This window comes from Oncorhynchus masou, unplaced genomic scaffold, assembly GCF_036934945.1.
Source record: "Oncorhynchus masou masou isolate Uvic2021 unplaced genomic scaffold, UVic_Omas_1.1 unplaced_scaffold_2391, whole genome shotgun sequence".
In the NCBI taxonomy this organism is placed as follows: Eukaryota; Metazoa; Chordata; class Actinopteri; order Salmoniformes; family Salmonidae; genus Oncorhynchus; species Oncorhynchus masou.
Window position 1 is genome coordinate 41,222 of NW_027008847.1, and position 23,222 is coordinate 64,443.

Genomic DNA, 23,222 nt, shown 5'->3' on the forward strand with positions numbered 1-23,222 from the left:
ACCCTGCCATAAACACAAATGGCTGATTTAGATAATAAGTAATCAAATCCAGGCGAACATTAATCCAACAACAATACACTGTACCTGTTAACAGGAAGAATGAGACAGCAGGCTTTAAAGTCATGTAATCAAGTTTTTATGTATGGATCTCGAAACAGAAAAGAGACATGACATGAGACGCTGATACAATTACAATCCATTCATGCACAGGAACCCGACTGGTAACAATAAATAGAGTACATTGAAGCTGTTAGCATTACATTTACCGTTAAAAAAATAAAACTAGCAACGATCAGAACCACTGCCGGACAACACAAGTGGAGTGCCACGTAGTATAGAGGCAAGTATAACTTTGGGGAAGTTTGCCCCATGAAATGATCACGTGAGTAAAATTGTGCTTAAATACACCTTAAGAGTGAATACCCATCCATGTAGGGCGCGTTCCAGGTGGTGATTTATTTCAGTCACACTGCACAAATTATCGAATTTCTATTTCTAGAAAACCTGGAGAACTGTCCATTCTCAGGACCCTACATAAATATAATATAGTAATCTAAGAGATGCAGTTGCATCGTAACTGACAACCTGGAACGCCCCCCAGAGTCTTTAGGAGTAAGTTCAAAGCAGCGATTGAATTATTATGAAGTCTTCAGAAAATCAACAGTCGTCGTTTTCAGTCCATGTCTCGCACTCTACGGCAGATCTCCTCTGTAAACTCGGAGCACTTCGACTTCCCACCGAGGTCCCCGGTCAACACCTGGGAGAGGATAGAAAAAAAAAACAGCCCAATGAATTCATTGAAAAGCCAAAAGCAGATTTTTTTTTTTTTCATACAATGACCAACTGAACAAAAATCTGTTATGTTTGATCTACAGACAAATAAATCGTTAAGAGTATTGGCAACCGGAAGGAGGTGTGGTGTCCAGGGGAGACAACATATTGTAAACCAACTAGCCAAACATCCATCATTTAATCTGGCATCAGAGAGAAGAGAGCAGACTGAGTGGTCCTCTAAGAACAAGGAAGTACCACTACTTCTCCCCCGGGGAACCTCCACTTTCCAAATGTATTCCCGGCACCAATATGCAAGAGCCACAGTAGTCACTATTGGGGGTAATAAAAAAAAAAAAACAACTAGCCACCTTCTTGTCTCTGATGGTGTCGAAGCAGGCGGTCTCGATCTTCTTGCCGTAGTCGTGCATGCCCATGTGACGCAGCATCATCACAGCACTGAGCAGCAGAGCTGTAGGGTTGGCCATGTCCAGACCGGCTATGTCGGGGGCCGTCCCATGGACCTAGATACCACAGGGGGTAGTGGGACAATGTTAAAACCGTGCTTCTACACCTGCATTGCTTTGCTGTTTGGGGTTTTAGGCTGGGTTTCTGTACAGCACTTTGAGACATCAGCTGATGTACGAAGGGCTTTATAAATAAATTTGATTTGGTTTAAAACGTCTACTACTCAACACTGGAACAAGCTTCCGCACATTATTAGAAATGGACAACATATTGAAATATAGGACGTCTCGTATTAAACATTGTTTCGTTGAAAGGGTGGGAAGTCTTCAACAACAAAAAAACAAAAAACATGTTTAGTTATTGCACAATAGACTGTTTACAGGACAAGAAGCCTTGTGTTTTATCAAACAGCTGAGACACGAGTAGCTAAACATATTCAGATGATAACAGCCAAGTAAAGAGCGAGACAAACCGATTCAAAAATGGCGACTCCATTGGCACCAATGTTTCCACTAGGAGTGACTCCCAGACCGCCTATAAGTCCAGCACACAGATCACTGCAATACATGACACACACCTCTATCTGTAGTAGCAGCCACAGCCTTTAGTGAGCAGAATCATCTAGTCACATTAGCGCAACACAAATGCAAAACCAGTATTAGGTCCAATAAGACCAAACTCTGCTAAGCTATTAAAATGTTTTGAATTAATAGCTTAAAATAAATTGCATTCAATAGCGATGAATTAATATAGATACATGCAAATAAATAGTAACTGACCTGAGAATGTCACCATACAGGTTGGGCATCACCAGGACGTCAAACTGGGTGGGGTCTTGCACCATCTGAAACATTCACCATGACAACCCTGATTAAGCCCCGTTTCCATCTTCCGTCCCCAACAAGAGAACGCGTTTGCGCCCCGTTTCCGTCTCCCACAAGAGAACCGTTTGCGCCCCGCTTCCGTCTCCCACAAGAGAACCCGATTACGCCCCCCGTTTCCGTCTCCCACAAGAGAACCCGATTACGCCCCCCGCTTCCATCTCCCACAAGAGAACCCGATTCGCCCCCGCTTCCGTCTCCCACAAGAGAACCCGCCCGTTTCCGTCTTACGCCCCCGCTTCCGTCTCCCACAAGAGAACCCGATTACGCCCCCCGCTTCCGTCTCCCACAAGAGAACCCGATTACGCCCCCGCTTCCGTCTCCCACAAGAGAACCCGATTACGCCCCCCGCTTCCGTCTCCCACAAGAGAACCCGATTACGCCCCCCGCTTCCGTCTCCCACAAGAGAACCCGATTACGCCCCCCCCGTCTTCCGTCTCCCACAAGAGAACCCGATTACGCCCCCGCTTCCGTCTCCCACAAGAGAACCCGATTCGCCCCCGCTTCCATCTCCCACAAGAGAACCCGATTACGCCCCCCGCTTCCATCTCCCACAAGAGAACCCGATTACGCCCCCCGCCCCCGCTTCCGTCTCCCACAAGAGAACCCGATTACGCCCCCCGCTTCCATCTCCCACAAGAGAACCCGATTACGCCCCCCGCTTCCATCTCCCACAAGAGAACCCGATTACGCCCCCCGCTTCCATCTCCCACAAGAGAACCCGATTAAGCCCCCCGTTTCCATCTCCCGCTTCCAACAAGAGAACCCAATTACGCCCCATTTCCGTCTCCAACAAGAGAACCCTGATTAAGCCTAATTTCTACCTTCTGCTTCCGGGTCATCTGCCAGGTCTGCGCCAACCGACTGATGCAACATCGAACTTCCACTCCCGTCGGCATGGCCAAACCTCTGCAAGGTCCCCTTTTCAAAGGGAGGTGCGCGGAAACACGCAGACGGGGAGCGGTCTTTCGATTGCCGCGGTAGTTGTAAAATCAGGCTTTTAGACAGGTGCATGAAAACAGCGTCACGTAGGAAGGATAGTGTGAAGGAGGGTACGTACGTTGAGACACACCGTGTCCAGGTACATCTCAGTGAACTTGACGTCCTTGAAGTTTTCAGCCACCTCTCTACACTTCCTCAGGAACAGGCCGTCTGACATCCTCCTGGTCACATCAAAACACACCCGGCACGTTAAAATGCCTGAATATTGGTGCCATTTGATGTGCTCGTTCTGATATATTAAAGAAAGGAATAACATATTTTTTTTTATTTGTGCGTATCGTTTTGTGCTGCTCGGTGTTACTGCGCTGTTGGAACAAATAAGCCTTTCGCTGCACCTGCGATAACATCCGTTAAATACGTTGTACGTAACATTCAACATCTTATCATTCTGTTTTGACTTGTAATTGACCCACGGTGATCATACATTTAGTCGATATTTGCTTCTCTTTTTTTTTTCATGATCCACAACGGCACAATTTTATTTTTTTTTAAGTACAATTTGTAAGATTCCACAGCTCATTTGATTGTGGAGCTATAGAGACTCACATGATGTTGGCTTTGTGGACGGCCGTGACGCTGTTTCTCTGGTTATTTCTGGCGTACTCGAAGGCGTACTCGGCGATGCGACGACTGGCGTCTTCGGTGATGAGTTTGATGCTCTGAACTACGCCGTCAACAATCTATAAGAGAAGAGGACAATCGCCTGAGCCTCAAACAATAGAGGACACTCTCACCTGAGCCTCATTCAAACAATAGAGGACACTCACCTGAGCCTCAATCAAACAATAGAGGACACTCACCTGAGCCTCAATCAAACAATAGAGGACAATCACCTGAGCCTCAATCAAACAATAGAGGACAATCACCTGAGCCTCAATCAAACAATAGAGGACACTCACCTGAGCCTCAATCATACAATAGAGGACACTCACCTGAGCCTAAATCAAACAATAGAGGACACTCACCTGAGCCTAAATCAAACAATAGAGGACTTAAGTGAATAGATATTGTATTCTGTATGATTTAATTATGTCCTACTTTAAGTCATAAAATGCTTTGGAGGGGGGGGGGCGGTAACAACTGGGAAAGACAACTGAGCTACTTTAAAAAAAAACAATTGAACTGGAACAATGAGACGGGAAGAGAAGACGTATGAAAAAGGTATTCATAACATCACCGTGAGTGGAAGAACTAGAAGTACTCTCAGCCTGAGGTGACAACTACAAACAATAGGATTTCACCGTAAAGGAAGTGACATCAAGAAATTCCAGATGTGACATCAAGAAATTCCAGATGTGACATCTTAATTTGACCAGTTTCCCCAGCAGGAAAGTAAATCCTGCAGCAACAGGAAATGATTATGTGGATTATTATTTTTTAAATTTTAAATTTTTCTAAGGGTAGATTTTTTTTTTTTTTTGGGGCAAATTGGAAATGTCAAACTTCGGAAGCCTTTTTAAACATTGAATACACTACAAGTTAGCAGTACCTGCAAAACATTATGCGACAGAGTGATCAAATTAAGACCGCAGATATGTAGGAATAACATATTTTTTAAAAACTAAGTGAACAAAAGAAGGAGAACTGGAGAGAGAAGTTGATGAACATACACTACCGTTCAAACGTTTGGGGTCACTTAGAAATGTCATTGTTTTCCATAAAAACATTGTTGATGGGGGCGGCAGGTAGTCTCGTGGTTAGAGCGTTGGACTAGTAACCGAAAGATTGAAATCCCGAGCTGACAAGGTACAAATCTGTCATTCTACCACTGAACAAGGCAGATAACCCAGGTTCCCAGGCCGTCATTGATAATAACTATTTGTTTTTAACCGACTTGCCTAGTTAAAAGGTTAGTTACAAAATTAAGTGGAAATATAGTCAAGTTGACAAGGTTATAATGATTTTTAATTGAAATAATAATTGCGTCCTTCAAACTTTGCTTTTGTCAAAGAATCATCAATTTGCAGCAATTACAGCCTTTGGCATTCTCGTTGTCAATCTGAAGAGATTTCACCCCATGCTTCCTACAGCACCTCCCACAAATTGGATTGGCTTGATGGGCACTTCTTACATATCATACGGTCAAGCTCCTCCCACAACAGCTCAATAGGGTTGAGATCCGGTGACTGTGCTGGCCACTCCATTATAGACAGAATACCAGCTGACTGCTTCTTCCCTAAATAGCTCTTGCATAGTTTGGAGCTGTGCTTTGTGCCATTGTCCCTGTTGTAGGAGGAAACGGGCTACAATTAAAAGCCGTCCACAAATCAAATCGTGTTTATAAAGCCCTTCGTGCATCAGCTGATATCTCAAAGTGCTGTACAGAAACCCAGCCTAAAACCCCAAACAGCAATCAATGCAGGTGTAGAAGCACAGTGGCTCGGAAAAACTCCCTAGAAAGGCCAAAACCTAGGAAGAAACCTAGAGAGGAACTAGGCTATGTGGGGTGGCCAGTCCTCTTCTGGCTGTGCCGGGTAGAGATTTTAACAGAACATGGCCAAGATGTTCAAATGTTCATAAATGACCAGCATGGTCGAATAATAATAAGGCAGAACAGTTGAAACTGGAGCAGCAGCACGGCCAGGTGGACTGGGGACAGCAAGGAGTCATCATGTCAGGTAGTCCTGGGGCATGGTCCTAGGGCTCAGGTAGTCCAGTCCAGGGCGTGGCGTTGCAAAATGGAGTGATAGTGCTGATGCTCCAAACATTCAACTAGTCTAAAGGCCAGTTTTATTGCTTCTTTAAAATCAGGACAACAGTTTCCAGCTGTGCTAACATAATTGCAACAGGGTTTTCTAATGATCAATTAGCCTTTTAAAATGATCCACTTGGATGAGCTAACACAACGTGCCATTGGAACACAGGAGTGATGGTTGCTGATAATGGGCCTCTGTACGACTATGTAGATATTCCATTTAAAAATAAAATCTGCTGTTCCCAGCTACAAGTCATTTGCAACTTTAACAATGTCTACACTTTGCATTTCTGATCAATTTGATGTTATTTTAAATGGACCAATTTTTTTGGTGCTTTTCTTTCAAAAACAAGGACATTTCTAAGTGACCCCAAACTTTTGAACGGGAGTGTACATTAGGGCACGCTAGGGTTAGAGACTGAGGTGGTGGTCTGGTTAGTGAAGCTGCTGTTCCTCTGGCTTACCTAAGGAACACCTGGAGAATAACCAATCACCTGTGATGTGAGGTGCCCTGTCCAACCCAGATAAAACAGTTTTAACCAAGGACACCGATTCCACACAACACCACAGTGAAAATATGGACTGCTCAGCTCTCAGCCTTAAAAACAGTTGCTTATCAAGAGCTGAAAACGACGGTCCAGAGTAGTCACATCACAGGCAACGTGACTTCCCAGTCACTGTCAAACCAACAAACCATTCGCAACCATTTTAGTGCTGACATTTGCTCTGAAAACTACACCAGATGCCCTAATGAAGAACCCACTCCAGTGTTGAAACACTGGGTCATGTTCAGCGGGGCACAACGTAGCCATTCAAAAAAAAAAAAGAATCACCTTCATCACATTCTTCTTGGGACATGTTCAGGTAGGACCTCTTGTTTCACCTCCATTTCATACCGAATGAACATATCCCTGCATGTTAATGTTGTAAGACTATCCCACCCGGAGGGGTTGACTACAACGCAGGATCAAGGAGTGTTAACTAACTTAACAATTATTTTTTATTTAGAAAGATAAAGTTTGAAATGGACTAAATGATTCAACCACCAAAAACACACAAGTTTAGCTCTCTTTAAACCCCTCCCCCACAGAAAATATCCATTGTTATTTCTGGTTCTTTCTCAAAGTTAGCTGGCTAACTCATTGATTCTGTTTTGTAGCGTTCCCCTCTGGTCGGTAGGAGGGATCAGCCAATTAAAATTATTCTCCCGAACAAACATTCCAGCAAACATACGAGGTAGCTACTGCTCCCTGGTCTATTCCTCTGTAGTCAGTGTTAGCTGAGGTAGCTACTGCTCCCTGGTCTATTCCTCTGTAGTCAGTGTTAGCTGAGGTAGCTACTGCTCCCTGGTCTATTCCTCTGTAGTCAGTGTTAGCTGAGGTAGCTACTGCTCCCTGGTCTATTCCTCTGTAGTCAGTGTTAGCTGAGGTAGCTACTGCTCCCTGGTCTATTCCTCTGTAGTCAGTGTTAGCTGAGGTAGCTACTGGTCCCTGGTCTATTCCTCTGTAGTCAGTGTTAGCTGAGGTAGCTAGTGGTCCCTGGTCTATTCCTCTGTAGTCAGTGTTAGCTGAGGTAGCTACTGCTCCCTGGTCTATTCCTCTGTAGTCAGTGTTAGCTGAGGTAGCTACTGCTCCCTGGTCTATTCCTCTGTAGTCAGTGTTAGCTGAGGTAGCTACTGATCCCTGGTCTATTCCTCTGTAGTCAGTGTTAGCTACTGCCCCCTGGTCTATTCCTCTGTAGTCAGTGTTAGCTGAGGTAGCTACTGCTCCCTGGTCTATTCCTCTGTAGTCAGTGTTAGCTGAGGTAGCTACTGCTCCCTGGTCTATTCCTCTGTAGTCAGTGTTAGCTGAGGTAGCTACTGCTCCCTGGTCTATTCCTCTGTAGTCAGTGTTAGCTGAGGTAGCTACTGGTCCCTGGTCTATTCCTCTGTAGTCAGTGTTAGCTGAGGTAGCTACTGGTCCCTGGTCTATTCCTCTGTAGTCAGTGTTAGCTACTGCTCCCTGGTCTATTCCTCTGTAGTCAGTGTTAGCTACTGCTCCCTGGTCTATTCCTCTGTAGTCAGTGTTAGCTACTGATCCCTGGTCTATTCCTCTGTAGTCAGTGTTAGCTACTGCTCCCTGGTCTATTCCTCTGTAGTCAGTGTTAGCTGAGGTAGCTACTGCTCCCTGGTCTATTCCTCTGTAGTCAGTGTTAGCTACTGATCCCTGGTCTATTCCTCTGTAGTCAGTGTTAGCTACTGCTCCCTGGTCTATTCCTCTGTAGTCAGTGTTAGCTACTGATCCCTGGTCTATTCCTCTGTAGTCAGTGTTAGCTACTGCTCCCTGGTCTATTCCTCTGTAGTCAGTGTTAGCTGAGGTAGCTACTGCTCCCTGGTCTATTCCTCTGTAGTCAGTGTTAGCTACTGCTCCCTGGTCTATTCCTCTGTAGTCAGTGTTAGCTACTGCTCCCTGGTCTATTCCTCTGTAGTCAGTGTTAGCTACTGCTCCCTGGTCTATTCCTCTGTAGTCAGTGTTAGCTGAGGTAGCTACTGCTCCCTGGTCTATTCCTCTGTAGTCAGTGTTAGCTGAGGTAGCTACTGCTCCCTGGTCTATTCCTCTGTAGTCAGTGTTAGCTGAGGTAGCTACTGCTCCCTGGTCTATTCCTCTGTAGTCAGTGTTAGCTGAGGTAGCTACTGCTCCCTGGTCTATTCCTCTGTAGTCAGTGTTAGCTGAGGTAGCTACTGCTCCCTGGTCTATTCCTCTGTAGTCAGTGTTAGCTGAGGTAGCTACTGGTCCCTGGTCTATTCCTCTGTAGTCAGTGTTAGCTGAGGTAGCTAGTGGTCCCTGGTCTATTCCTCTGTAGTCAGTGTTAGCTGAGGTAGCTACTGCTCCCTGGTCTATTCCTCTGTAGTCAGTGTTAGCTGAGGTAGCTACTGCTCCCTGGTCTATTCCTCTGTAGTCAGTGTTAGCTGAGGTAGCTACTGCTCCCTGGTCTATTCCTCTGTAGTCAGTGTTAGCTGAGGTAGCTACTGCTCCCTGGTCTATTCCTCTGTAGTCAGTGTTAGCTGAGGTAGCTACTGCTCCCTGGTCTATTCCTCTGTAGTCAGTGTTAGCTGAGGTAGCTACTGCTCCCTGGTCTATTCCTCTGTAGTCAGTGTTAGCTGAGGTAGCTAGTGGTCCCTGGTCTATTCCTCTGTAGTCAGTGTTAGCTGAGGTAGCTAGTGGTCCCTGGTCTATTCCTCTGTAGTCAGTGTTAGCTGAGGTAGCTACTGCTCCCTGGTCTATTCCTCTGTAGTCAGTGTTAGCTGAGGTAGCTACTGGTCCCTGGTCTATTCCTCTGTAGTCAGTGTTAGCTGAGGTAGCTACTGCTCCCTGGTCTATTCCTCTGTAGTCAGTGTTAGCTGAGGTAGCTACTGCTCCCTGGTCTATTCCTCTGTAGTCAGTGTTAGCTGAGGTAGCTACTGCTCCCTGGTCTATTCCTCTGTAGTCAGTGTTAGCTGAGGTAGCTACTGCTCCCTGGTCTATTCCTCTGTAGTCAGTGTTAGCTGAGGTAGCTACTGCTCCCTGGTCTATTCCTCTGTAGTCAGTGTTAGCTGAGGTAGCTACTGCTCCCTGGTCTATTCCTCTGTAGTCAGTGTTAGCTGAGGTAGCTACTGCTCCCTGGTCTATTCCTCTGTAGTCAGTGTTAGCTGAGGTAGCTACTGCTCCCTGGTCTATTCCTCTGTAGTCAGTGTTAGCTGAGGTAGCTACTGCTCCCTGGTCTATTCCTCTGTAGTCAGTGTTAGCTGAGGTAGCTACTGCTCCCTGGTCTATTCCTCTGTAGTCAGTGTTAGCTGAGGTAGCTACTGCTCCCTGGTCTATTCCTCTGTAGTCAGTGTTAGCTGAGGTAGCTACTGCTCCCTGGTCTATTCCTCTGTAGTCAGTGTTAGCTGAGGTAGCTACTGCTCCCTGGTCTATTCCTCTGTAGTCAGTGTTAGCTGAGGTAGCTACTGCTCCCTGGTCTATTCCTCTGTAGTCAGTGTTAGCTGAGGTAGCTACTGCTCCCTGGTCTATTCCTCTGTAGTCAGTGTTAGCTGAGGTAGCTACTGCTCCCTGGTCTATTCCTCTGTAGTCAGTGTTAGCTGAGGTAGCTACTGGTCTATTCCTCTGTAGTCCCTGGTCTATTCCTCTGTAGTCAGTGTTAGCTGAGGTAGCTACTGCTCCCTGGTCTATTCCTCTGTAGTCAGTGTTAGCTACTGCTCCCTGGTCTATTCCTCTGTAGTCAGTGTTAGCTGAGGTAGCTACTGCTCCCTGGTCTATTCCTCTGTAGTCAGTGTTAGCTGTCAGTGTAGCTACTGCTCCCTGGTCTATTCCTCTGTAGTCAGTGTTAGCTGAAATGTTAGCTACTGCTCCCTGGTCTATTCCTCTGTAGTTTTAGCTACTGCTCCCTGGTCTATTCCTCTGTAGTCAGTGTTAGCTGACAACTTTGCTCCCTGGTCTATTCCTCTGTAGTCAGTGTTAGCTGTGGTAACTACTGAGTCCCTTCTATTCCTCTGTAGTCAGTGTTAGCTAGCTACTGCTCCCTGGTCTATTCCTCTGTAGTCAGTGTTAGCTGAGGTGACCTGCTCCCTGTAGTGGTCTCCCTATTCCTCTGTAGTCAGTGTTAGCTGAGGTAGCTACTACTCCCTGGTCTATTCCTCTGTAGTCAGTGTTAGCTGAGGTAGCTACTGCTCCCTGGTCTATTCCTCTGTAGTCAGTGTTAGCTGAGGTAGCTACTGCTCCCTGGTCTATTCCTCTGTAGTCAGTGTTACACGCAGGTAGCTACTGCTCCCTGGTCTATTCCTCTGTAGTCAGTGTTAGCTGAGGTAGCTCTGCTCCTGGTCTATTCCTCTGTAGTCAGTGTTCATGGAGGTAGCTACTGCTCCCTGGTCTATTCCTCTGTAGTCAGTGTTAGCTGAGGTAGCTACTGCTCCCTGGTCTATTCCTCTGTAGTCAGTGTTAGCAGGGGACCTATTCCTCTGTAGTCAGTGTTAGGTAGGCATTTTACAGATTCAGTTTGAAATCCAGACATTTGAAAAAAAAAAAAAGCTCAGGTTTCATCAAACTTTGTCCCACTTTCATTTAAAAGGTAACCCAGACAGCGTCTTACTGAACGTGACCGTGGTAACCACAGCGGAACTATGTGCTCGATTCCGCTGTACTCTCCCTCGGTGTTCTCTCTGATGGTGACCAGGTCCACGTCGGTGTAGGGGGTCTTTAGCCCTCGATGGACACGCAGGGCCGCAGTTGGCGTACAGGTCAAAGGTCTTCCTGAGACAGGTGTCATGGGGGTGGGGTAAGTGGGGTCTTCAGGGGAAACTGAAAGGGGGAGGTTTAAAGACCAAGGTCACCATCTCAATATCTAAATTTCTGGATAACCAGAACCCTTATTGTGATCATTTAAAACATCACCAGACAGACTAAACTCCACCCCATGTCTAACATCACCAGTGGTGACTAAACTGAAAACCCCATCATAACATCACCAGGCAGACTAAACTCCATCCCATCATAACATCACCAGGCAGACTAAACTCCACCCCATCATAACATCACCAGGCAGACTAAACTCTAGGCGGGCTTCCACACCAGCCACCTGACCTCTAGGCGGGCTTTCTGCATTGTTTACCCACCAATCATGTTACCACTACATCTCTCATCAAGGCCGTCTCCCATTCAATCCCCACTATTCCCCATGAGCCCTACAGGCTACTATCCCCTATAAACCCTGCATACCATCCCCTATAAGCCCTGCATACCACCCCCTATAAACCCTGCATACCATCCCCTATAAGCCCTGCATACCATCCCCTATAAGCCCTGCATACCATCCCCTATAAGCCCTGCATACCATCCCCTATAAACCCTGCATACCATCCCCTATAAGCCCTGCATACCATCCCCTATAAGCCCTGCATACCATCCCCTATAAGCCCTGCATACCATCCCCTATAAGCCCTGCATACCATCCCCTATAAGCCCTGCATACCATCCCCTATAAGCCCTGCATACCATCCCCTATAAGCCCTGCATACCATCCCCTATAAGCCCTGCATACCATCCCCTATAAACCCTGCATACTATCCCCTACAAACCACCCCCTATAAACCCTACATACCATCCCCTATAAACCCTGCATACCATCCCCTACATACCATCCCCTATAAACCCTGCATACCATCCAATATAAACCCTACATACCATCTCCTATAAACCATGCATACCATGCCCTACATACCGCCCCCTACAAACCCCGCATACCGCCCCCTACAAACCCTACATACCATCCCCTACAAACCCCGCATACCATCCCCTACAAACCCTACATACCATCCCCTATAAACCCTACATACCACCCCCTACAAACCCCCTATAAACCGCCCCCTATAATCCCCTACATACCACCCCCTATAAACCCTGCATACCGTCCCCTACAAACCCCATACCATACCGTCCCCTACAAACCCTGCATACTATCCCCTACAAACCCCTATAAACCGTCCCCTACAAACCCCGCATACCGCCCCCCTACAAACCCGCATACCGCCCCCTACAAACCCCGCATACCGCCCCCTACAAACCCCGCATACCGCCCCCTACAAACCCCGCATACCGCCCCCTACAAACCCCGCATACCGCCCCTACAAACCCCTGCATACCGCGTCCCCTACAAACCCCTGCATACCGTCCCCTACAAACCCCGCATACCGCCCCCTACAAACCCCGCATACCGTCCCCTACAAACCCCGCATACCGTCCCCTACAAACCCCGCATACCGTCCCCTATAAACCCTACATACCACCCCCTACATACTGCCCCCTACCCCCTATGATGCCGCCTGCATGACGTTCGTTATTCCAGCTGACTTCAGTACACTATGTCCATCATGACCATGCAGGTAGCTACAATCATAGGATCTCTGTAACTGCTACCTACCTTTTAACCCGATCAGGGTCCTGTCCATAGACTCCTTACAGTCTGGAGGAATCATCCATCTACCACCTGGGCCCTGGATAGCCGTCACATTCCTCTCCTCCCACTGGATGGGAACCTAACGGGTGGTAGAGAGAGAACACAGAATGGTACAGGAAGGACTGGGGTTCAATGTTCTGTCCATCTTTCCATGCCAATGGCATGTTCTGCTGTTAACCCTACAATTTGCTGTGTGTGTGTGAGAGTTTGACAGCTTTTCCAGCTTACCTTAGCCGACTCGAAAATCTTCATGACAGCCACGGATATTTCTGGACCGATTCCATCCCCAGGAATTAACGTAACCGTTTGCAGCTGTCAATAGAAAACAAAACCCCTTTTAAATCTGTTTTTAGAGGGATTACATATTAGCACTAAAAACACTGGATCATGAATTACATCATTTCAGCCTTTTTGTCAACGAGGGAGAAGTTCGTTTAAAAAAAAACAGGTGTAGACTTGTCTATGTGTCAGTCCATGACTTACCCCCCTCCTGAAACATACCGTCGGTCTCTTTGTCGCCCCCACGACGTGAGAGAGCTGGAGGAGGAAAATAAACGGAAGGTTAAATTACTACCGCGCAGATAAAAACGTATCACAACAACATCCACACACTATCTCTAGTCGAGTGTGATTGAATCAGAAAACACATTGACAAACACGAAATGTCACTTGTCAAGCATTAGGCGGATAAAAAGCGGTTGGTTAATAGCATAGCTCGCTACGGTAGTAGCAGGACAAGGACACACGCACAGTAAAAGGCCTCACAGAAAACACATGGAAACAACATTATACAACCAACAAAGTCATCCGAACACGAACTTACATTACACAAACATAAATCCAATACATGGCCAAGTTACATTCGATTATCTTTACGCTGACAAACGGCATTTTCTTACCATTGACCTCCACACGTTGCTCGCCATAGTCCTGTGTTAATGTGGTCCTGCACCGCTCTGCCGTTAACGACTTCCGGGGTGGAAAACGATGACGTAGACACCTGCGTGAAAAAACGTACCATAATCTTAATACTACAGCGTGAAACAAATCCCTGATGTATTATTTTGATTGAAATGCTTTCATGTTGAACATTACTGTTTTTGATCGAAATTATATGTCTACTTTGCAGTGGTGTAAAGTATTTAAGTAACAATACTTTAAAAGTAATAGTTTTGGATCGTTTTTTCGGTATCTGTACTTACCTATTTCTATTTTTTTCCAGGACAGGAAAATGGTCCAATTATTATTATCAAGAGAACATCCCTGGTCATCTCTACTGCCTCTGATCTGGAGGACTCACTAAACAGAGAACATCCCTGGTCATCCCTACTAGCCTCTGATCTGGAGGACTCACTAAACAGAGAACATCCCTGGTCATCCCTACTAGCCTCTGATCTGGAGGACTCACTAAACAGAGAACATCCCTGGTCATCCCTACTGCCTCTGATCTGGAGGACTCACTAAACAGAGAACATCCCTGGTCATCCCTACTAGCCTCTGATCTGGAGGACTCACTAAACAGAGAACATCCCTGGTCATCCCTACTGCCTCTGATCTGGAGGACTCATGAAACACAAATGCTTTGTTTGTAAATTACATCCCTGGTCATCCCTAGTTTTCTTAGCCTCTGATTTCTAAATGAGGACTTTCACTAAACAGAGAACATCCCTGGTCATCAAATACTAGCCTCTGATCTGGAGGACTCACTAAACAGAGAACTTTTATCCGTTTGGTCATCCCTACTTTGTTGTACAACTCATCTGGTTGAGGTCAAACTCAACAGAGAACATCCCTGGTTCCTACGGGCCTCTGATCTGGAGGACTCACTAAACAGAGAACATCCCTAGGTCATCCCCTCTGATCTGGAGGACTCACTAAAAACAGAGAACATAGGCCCCTGGTCAAATCCCTTGTTTGATCTAGGAAAAATATCCCTTTAGACCTTAGACACCAGGTGGTCGGAGGTGCCAACAGGCTCATCCCCTAGTTTTCTTAATATATATATTTTTAAATGATTTATACTTTTACTTTTGATACATAAGTATATTTTAACAATTACATTTACTTTTAATACTTAAGTATATTTAAAAACAAATACATTTAGACTTTTACTCAAATAGTATTTTACTGGGTGACTTTTACTTGAGTCATTTTCTTTTAAGATATTTTAACTTTTACTCAAGTATGACGTTTGGTTCCACCCCTTCTACTTTGTTGTACAACTCAACTATGTACTTCATAGGACTACAGATGTCAAACTCATTCCAGAGTGACTACAGATGTCATACTATGGATCTAACCTATTGGGGACTACAGATTCCCTATGTGATTTGATTGATGAATTAATGTCCCTAATTAGTTAGTAACTCCCCTCACCTGGTTGTCTAGGTCTTAAAGGAACAACTAATAAAAACCAGCAGACACTAGGCCCCTCAAACTCAACTCTGGACATGGAAGCCAGATCCACTGCTTTTAAAAAATAAAAATAAATAATCAGGGACTGATTTAGACCTTAGACACCAGGTGGGTACAATTAATTATCAGGTAGGACAGAAAACCAACAGGCTCATAGGACAGGGTTTTCCCAACTCAGTCCTGGGATCCCACCTGCATGCATTGACTACACAGTCAACGCTTGGTTATTTGAATCAGCTGTGTAGTGCTACAGCAACAACCAAAACGTGCCCCCAGGGGGCCCAGGACTGAGTTTGGGAAACGCTGTAGAGGGGTAAGAGTGAAATACCCCTGCATTAGGTCCTCCATTGAATGAGTTTGACACCGCTGATACATCCTCCATCCAATCCTTTCTACAGTACATTTGTCCACCACCAGATGGCAGGCTTCCCTTCTCTTTGTTCATCATGCTAGCTTCATCTGTAGAGAAACAAATTCAGACTATGGATCTAACCTATTAGCGACTACAGATTCATACTATGGATCTAACCTGTTATTATAGGACTACAGATTCATACTATGGATCTAACCTGTTATTATAGGACTACAGATTCATACTATGGATCTAACCTATTAGGGACTACAGATTCATACTATGGATCTAACCTGTTATTATAGGACTACAGATTCATACTATGGATCTAACCTATTAGAGGACTACAGATTCATACTTTATGGATCTAACCTGTTATTATAGGACTACAGATTCATACTATGGATCTAACCTATTGGGGACTACAGATTCATACTATGGATCTAACCTATTATTATAGGACTACAGATTCATACTATGGATCTAACCTGTTATTATAGGACTACAGATTCATACTATGGATCTAACCTATTGGGGACTACAGATTCATACTATGGATCTAACCTATTATAGGACTACAGATTCATACTATGGATCTAACCTGTTATTATAGGACTACAGATTCAGGCCTTTATGGGTCTAATCTATTGTTATAGGACTACAGATTCATACTATGGATATAACCTGTTATTATAGGACTACAGATTCATACTATGGATCTAACCTGTTATTATAGGACTACAGATTCATACTATGGATCTAACCTGTTATTATAGGACTACAGATTCATACTATGGATCTAACCTGTTATTATAGGACTACAGATTCATACTATGGATCTAACCTGTTATTATAGGACTACAGATTCAGGCCTTTATGGATCATAACCTGTTATTATAGGACTACAGATTCATACTATGGATCTAACCTGTTATTATAGGACTACAGATTCAGGCTCATTTCATGTCCTGATCTAGACCTGTTATTATAGGACTACAGATTCATACATTTTTATGGATCTAACCTGTTATTATAGACTACAGACATACTATGGATCTAACCTATTATTAACAGGACTACAGATTCTTTATGGATCTAACCTGTTATTATAGGACTACAGATTCAGGCCTTTATGGATCATAACCTGTTATTATAGGACTATAGTGGCATCTGTTAGCATTCCAGACAGTAGCTTCAGTTAGATCTCTATACAGTAGCTTCTGTTAGCTCTCTGGAAAGTAGCTTCTGCTAGCTCTCTGGACAGTAGCTTCCGTTAGATCTCTAGACAGCAGCTTCCGTTAGATCTCCATACAGTAGCTATTAGTTAGATCTCTAGACAGTAGCTTCAGTTAGATCTCTAGACAGTAGCTTCCGTTAGATCTCTAGACAGTAGCTTCCGTTAGATCTCCTACAGTAGCTTCAGTTAGATCTCTATACAGTAGTAGATCTCTAGGACTACAGATTCTAGCTTCCGTTAGATCTCTATACAGTAGTAGATCTCCATACAGTCAGTTAGATCTCTACTACAGATTCAGACCTTTATGATATAACCTGTTATACTCCATTCAGCTTAACCAGTAGCTACAGATTAGATCTCCATACAGTAGCTTCCGTTAGATCTCTAGGACAGTAGATTAGGCCGTTAGATCTCTATACAGTAGCTTCAGTTAGATCTCCATATACAGTAGCTTCCAGTTAGATCTCCATACAGTAGCTTCCGTTAGATCTCTATACAGTAGCTTCTACGTTAGATCTCCTAGACAGTAGCTTCTGTTAGATCTCTAGACAGTCTCTAGACAGTAGATCTCTTAGACAGTAGTTAGATCTCTAGACAGTAGCTTCCGTTAGATCTCCATACAGTAGCTTCCGTTAGATCTCCATACAGTAGCTTAAGTTAGATCTCTAGACAGTAGCTTCAGTTAGATCTCTATACAGTAGCTTCCGTTAGATCTCTAGACAGTAGCTTCCGTTAGATCTCCAGACAGTAGCTTCAGTTAGATCTCTATACAGTAGCTTCCGTTAGATCTCCATACAGTAGCTTCCGTTAGATCTCTATACAGTAGCTTCCGTTAGATCTCCATACAGTAGCTTCCGTTAGATCTCTATACAGTAGCTTCCGTTAGATCTCCATACAGTAGCTTCCGTTAGATTTACTGTATATAACTTCTAATGGTGTTTCAAAAAGCAGCGTAATGTGGCACCATATACCATTTCCATGGGAACCCGTCACATAGCTGGACAGATCTGACCACTTGGCTTCCTAAATGACGCCGCCTGCTGGCTTGCCTTGGTCTGCGACGCTACTGTATCGGCTGCAACATCCTGAAACAGTCTAGTGATGACACAACGTTCAACAAGGGCAGAGTCAGTGGTACCCTACCTACCCTCGCCACGCTGCCGCTCCAAGGATGCAGGGAAAGGAATATATTTGTCTTTTTCGTCACACCTCTTTACAAAATCACCTGTTCCTTTGAGATTTTGCATTTCTAATCAACGCGTTTTTGTTCGTTAAATTCACGTTGGGTTTTTATGAATGAAATCTTTCACAAGATAATGCGATGATGTCGTCTTAAATGACTGAAACAGAAATAAGCACGTCACGAGCGTCCAATGTAATGTATCTGTGTGATGGGGAAAATACTCAACCAGGATGGGTAATAAGCAAACGATATTTACTGATGAACAGTTCGAGGCATATCAGGTAAAATGTGTTCAAATGTTTTTTTCTTCATCTCATTTAGGCTACTTAATTTCCATATTGTCATATCAAATACATGTAACATTGTGTGTGGATTAAGTAGTTTAGACAGGCCAATTTATGTTTATTAATCCATATTTTTAATCGAAAACCTCAGGAAATTAATTCATCATGAAGAATTGCAAATTACCATAATGAAAATAAGTTTCTTTTCAGGCAAATGTATATTTCTCTTACACACTGGTCATTTTCCGTGCGCTGTAGTTGTTTATTGTTGGGTGGTTGAGATAAGTCCCAGGTAGGCGGACTACTGGCTATATACTGTAAGATGCCATCCCAAACGGCACCCTATTCCCTATTACCAGAACCCTCATTAAAAGTAGTGCGCTGTATATGAAATAGCGTGTCAATTTGCCAGCGCACGCTAAATTATCGCTGAGGTGTACAGGTTTGGTTCCCACCAAACAAAGGAATAAATGAGCTCGTTTCATAATAACGCCACGTAAACCTCTGATTTGTGGTAAACGCCATTGAGCCTGGAGTGCCTCATCTAAACACCCCCAGGGTTTAGTGCCCAATGGTTGGCATCAAATGAGAGCTGCTGCCACACCGCCCATCATTTAAATCTTTGTTCTGCTAGTCTGGTCTGTTCATTCAAACGGGCTTTTAACGTTCCTTTGTCTCTTTCCAGGACTGCACATTCTTCACGCGCAAAGAAATCCTACAGTAAGTTTTATTTTATACAGTACACGTGCTTTACCATCCGTATGTTAACTCAATGGATCGGAGACAGTTAATTGCATTTCCCTTTATTAATGAAACACGTGACGACTATGGACTGAGGCTGCAATGGCTGCTTACCCCAGTGAGCACAAGACTGTTGAAAAATACGTACTGTCTCGTGCTCGTAGGGATTATTGTCACACAGCACAGGAGGTTGGTGGCACTTTAATTTGGGGAGGACAGGGCCTGTGGTAATAACTGCAGCGGAATCAGTGGAATGGTAACAAACACATGGTTTCCATGGTTTCCAGGTCTTTGATCACGTTCCATTCGCTTGCTCAGCAGTATCTGTGTAACTAGTCCAGTACATAATTTAGAATTCACAAACTAAGAATGGGGTTAAAGCACTTCCTCCATTGGAAACCAAGTTCAGCCAGCAGCTGCAACCATTAGTTTAACCAAGCCCAGCCAGCAGCTGAGTTTAACCAAGCCCAGCCAGCACCTGCAACCTTCATTAGTTTAACCAAGCCCAGCCAGCAGCTGCAACCTTCATTAGTTTAACCAAGCCCAGCCAGCAGCTGCAATCTTCATTAGTTTAACCAAGCCCAGCCAGCAGCTGCAACCTTCATTAGTTTAACCAAGCCCAGCCAGCAGCTGCAACCTTCATTAATTTAACCAAGCCCAGCCAGCAGCTGCAACCTTCATTAGTTTAACCAAGTCCAGCCAGCAGCTGCAACTTCATGAAATTAAGGTTAACATCTCACCTTTCTGGTAAAAAATATAGCTGTTTTTAAGCTAATTTCCTGAAATTCTACACATTTAGCCTTGGCTTTATGCCATGTGTTTGAAACCTGTGTCACACAAAGCAATTTCTGTTGGCCGATGCAAGTTACAAGAGACGTCATCAACTTTTCTGAAACACAAACCTGTCGTACATCACATCATGTTTTCATAAAATATTTGTTTATCCAAATGTTTAGTAATTGTAACCACATCAATATAGACAGCCAGTTGTCTATTTGCCAACCATGTTTTTGATGTATTTGATACCATTGATGATGAGCTGAGTTTAGCTAGCTAGCTAGTGCAGTTCATGTTAAACCATTTACTGTTGAAGTGGGAAGTTTACATGCACTTAGGTTGGAGTCATTAAAACTCGTTTTTCAACCACTCCACAAATATCTTGTTAATTAACAAACTATAGTTTTGTCAAGTCGGTTAGGACATCTACTTTGTGCAGGACACAAATCATTTTTCCAACAATTGTTTACAGACAGATTATTTCACTTATAATTCACTGTATCACAATTCCAGTGGGTCAGAGGTTTACATACACTAAGTTGACTGTGCCTTTAAACAGCTTGGAAAATTCCAGAAAAGGATGTCATGGCTTTAGAAGCTTCTGATTGGCTAATTGACATCATTTCAGTCAATTGGAGGTGTACCTGTGGATGTATTTCAAGGCCTACCTTCACACTCAGTGCTTCTTTGCTTGACATCATGGGAAAATCAAAAGAAATCAGCCAAGACCTCAGAAAAAAAATTGTAGACCTCCACAAGTCTGGTTCATCCTTGGGAGCAATTTCCAAATGCCTGAAGGTACCACGTTCATCTGTACAAACAATAGTACGCAAGTATAAACACCATGGGACCATGCAGCCATCATACCGCTCAGGAAGGAGACGCGTTCTGTCTCCTAGAGATGAACATACTTTGGTGAGAAAAGTGCAAATCAATCCCAGAACAACAGCAAAGAACCTTGTGAAGATACTGGAGAAAACAGGTACAAAAGTATCTATATCCACAGTAAAACGAGTCCTATGTCGATATAACCTGGAAGACCGCTCAGCAAGGAAGAAGCCACTGCTCCAAAACCGCCATAAAAAAGCCAGACTACGGTTTGCAACTGCACATGGGGACAAAGATCGTACTTTTTGGAGAAATATCCTCTGGTCTGATGAAACAAATAGGGAACTGTTTGGCCATAATGACCATCGTTATGTTTGGAGGAAAAAGGGGGAGGCTTGCAAGCCGAAGATTACCATCCCAGCCGTAAAGCACTTGGGAGGTAGCATCATGTTGTGGGGGTGCTTTGCTGCAGGAGGGACTGGTGCACTTCACAAAATAGATGGCATCATGAGGGAGGAAAATTATGTGGATATATTCAAGCAACATCTCAAGACATCAGTTAAAGCAAGTGGGTCTTCCGAATGGACAATGACCTCAAGCATAATATATCCCAAGCAGACGCTTTTGTCCAAAGCGACTTACAAGTCGGCTGGGGCCACCAAATGGACAATGCTCTGACTGAGCCACACAGGACCTATACTTCCAAAGTTGTGGCAAAATGGCTTAAGGACAACAAAGTCAAGATATTGGAGTGGCCATCACAAAGCCCTGACCTCAATCCTATAGAAATTTTGTGGGCAGATCTGAAAAAGCGTGTGCGAGCAAGGAGGCCTACAAACCTGACTCCGTTACACCAGCTCTGTCAGGAGGAAGGGACAAAATTCACCCAAATTATTGTGGGAAGCTTGTGGAAGGCTACCCGAAACCGCTTGACGTAACAATGCAATGCTATCAAATACTAATTGAGTGTATGTAATCTTCTGACCCACTGGGAATGTGATGAAAGAAATAAAAGCTGAAATAAATCATTCTCTCTGGGCGTGAGTTGGGGTGGGCAGTCTATGTTTGTTTTTCTATGTTGGTTTTGAGTTTGGCCTGGTATGGTTGCCAAATCAAAGGCCGGTGTCATTAGTTGCCTCTGATTGAGAATCATACTCAGGTAGCCTTTTTCCACCTGGGTTTCGTGGGTTTTTATTTTTCAGTTTCAGTGTTTGCACCATTCTGTTTCGGTTTTCATTTTGATTCTCTTGTTCTTTTGTATTTTGTATTAATTAAAATCATTGAATCATTATGGATATATACCACGCTGCATTTTGTTTTCGATCCTTGCTACTCCTCGTCAGAAGAAGAGGACGAGAATCGTTACAGAGATAGAAGCTGTTTTTCAGTCTCTCGGTCCCAGCTTTGATGCACCAAGGATTTTTTACATTTATTTAATCCATTTTAGAATAAGGCTGTAAAGTCCATTTTTGGGGAAAAAGTCAAGTGGTCTACTACTACTTTCCAAATGCAGTGTATATCATATATCATATTTGTAGTAAATCATTTCACCTGGCACTACCCATTCTTCTCTAGTCTCCAGTCCACACTGCCTTGCCTGTGGGCTTTCAGTCTAACTCCTAGTCTCCAGTCCACACTGCCTTGTCTGTGGGCTTTCAGCTACATCCTAGTCTCCAGTCCACACTGCCTTGCCTGTGGGCTTTCAGCTACCTCCTAGTCTCCAGTCTACACTGCCTTGTCTGTGGGCTTTCAGCTACCTCCTAGTCTCCAGTCCACACTGCCTTGTCTGTGGGCTTTCAGCTACCTCCTAGTCTCCAGTCCACACTGCCTTGTCTGTGGGCTTTCAGCTAACTCCTAGTCTCCAGTCCACACTGCCTTGTCTGTGGGCTTTCAGCTACCTCCTAGTCTCCAGTCCACACTGCCTTGTCTGTGGGCTTTCAGCTACCTCCTAGTCTCCAGTCCACACTGCCTTGTCTGTGGGCTTTCAGCTACCTCCTAGTCTCCAGTCCACACTGCCTTGCCTGTGGGCTTTCAGCTAACTCCTAGTCTCCAGTCCACACTGCCTTGCCTGTGGGCTTTCAGTCTCCAGTCTCCCACACTGCCTTGTCTGTGGGCTTTCAGCTACCTCCTAGTCTCCAGTCCACACTGCCTTGCCTGTGGGCTTTCAGCTAACTCCTAGTCTCCAGTCCACACTGCCTTGTCTGTGGGCTTTCAGCTAACTCCTAGTCTCCAGTCCACACTGCCTTGTCTGTGGGCTTTCAGCTACCTCCTAGTCTCCAGTCCACACTGCCTTGCCTGTGGGCTTTCAGCTACCTCCTAGTCTCCAGTCCACACTGCCTTGCCTGTGGGCTTTCAGCTACCTCCTAGTCTCCAGTCCACACTGCCTTGCCTGTGGATTTTCAGCTAACTCCTAGTCTCCAGTCTACACTGCCTTGTCTGTGGGCTTTCAGCTACCTCCTAGTCTCCAGTCCACACTGCCTTGCCTGTGGGCTTTCAGCTACCTCCTAGTCTCCAGTCCACACTGCCTTGCCTGTGGATTTTCAGCTAACTCCTAGTCTCCAGTCCACACTGCCTTGCCTGTGGGCTTTCAGCTACCTCCTAGTCTCCAGTCCACACTGC

The 23,222-nt window shown here is 44.8% G+C and overlaps 1 protein-coding gene across 1 annotated transcript; it reads right to left on the reverse strand.

The window, feature by feature from the left end:
* Positions 1-120: 120 nt before the first annotated feature.
* Positions 121-13,754, reverse strand: LOC135533474 (isocitrate dehydrogenase [NAD] subunit alpha, mitochondrial-like). Its single transcript, XM_064960776.1, is given in 13 exon segments — positions 121-757; positions 1,143-1,295; positions 1,712-1,796; positions 2,019-2,083; positions 3,181-3,283; positions 3,669-3,802; positions 10,954-11,033; positions 11,036-11,059; positions 11,062-11,120; positions 12,747-12,865; positions 13,015-13,098; positions 13,270-13,323; positions 13,686-13,754. Coding segments are annotated over 13 exon segments (1,071 nt in total). The 5' UTR covers positions 13,713-13,754; the 3' UTR covers positions 121-673.
* Positions 13,755-23,222: the final 9,468 nt, after the last annotated feature.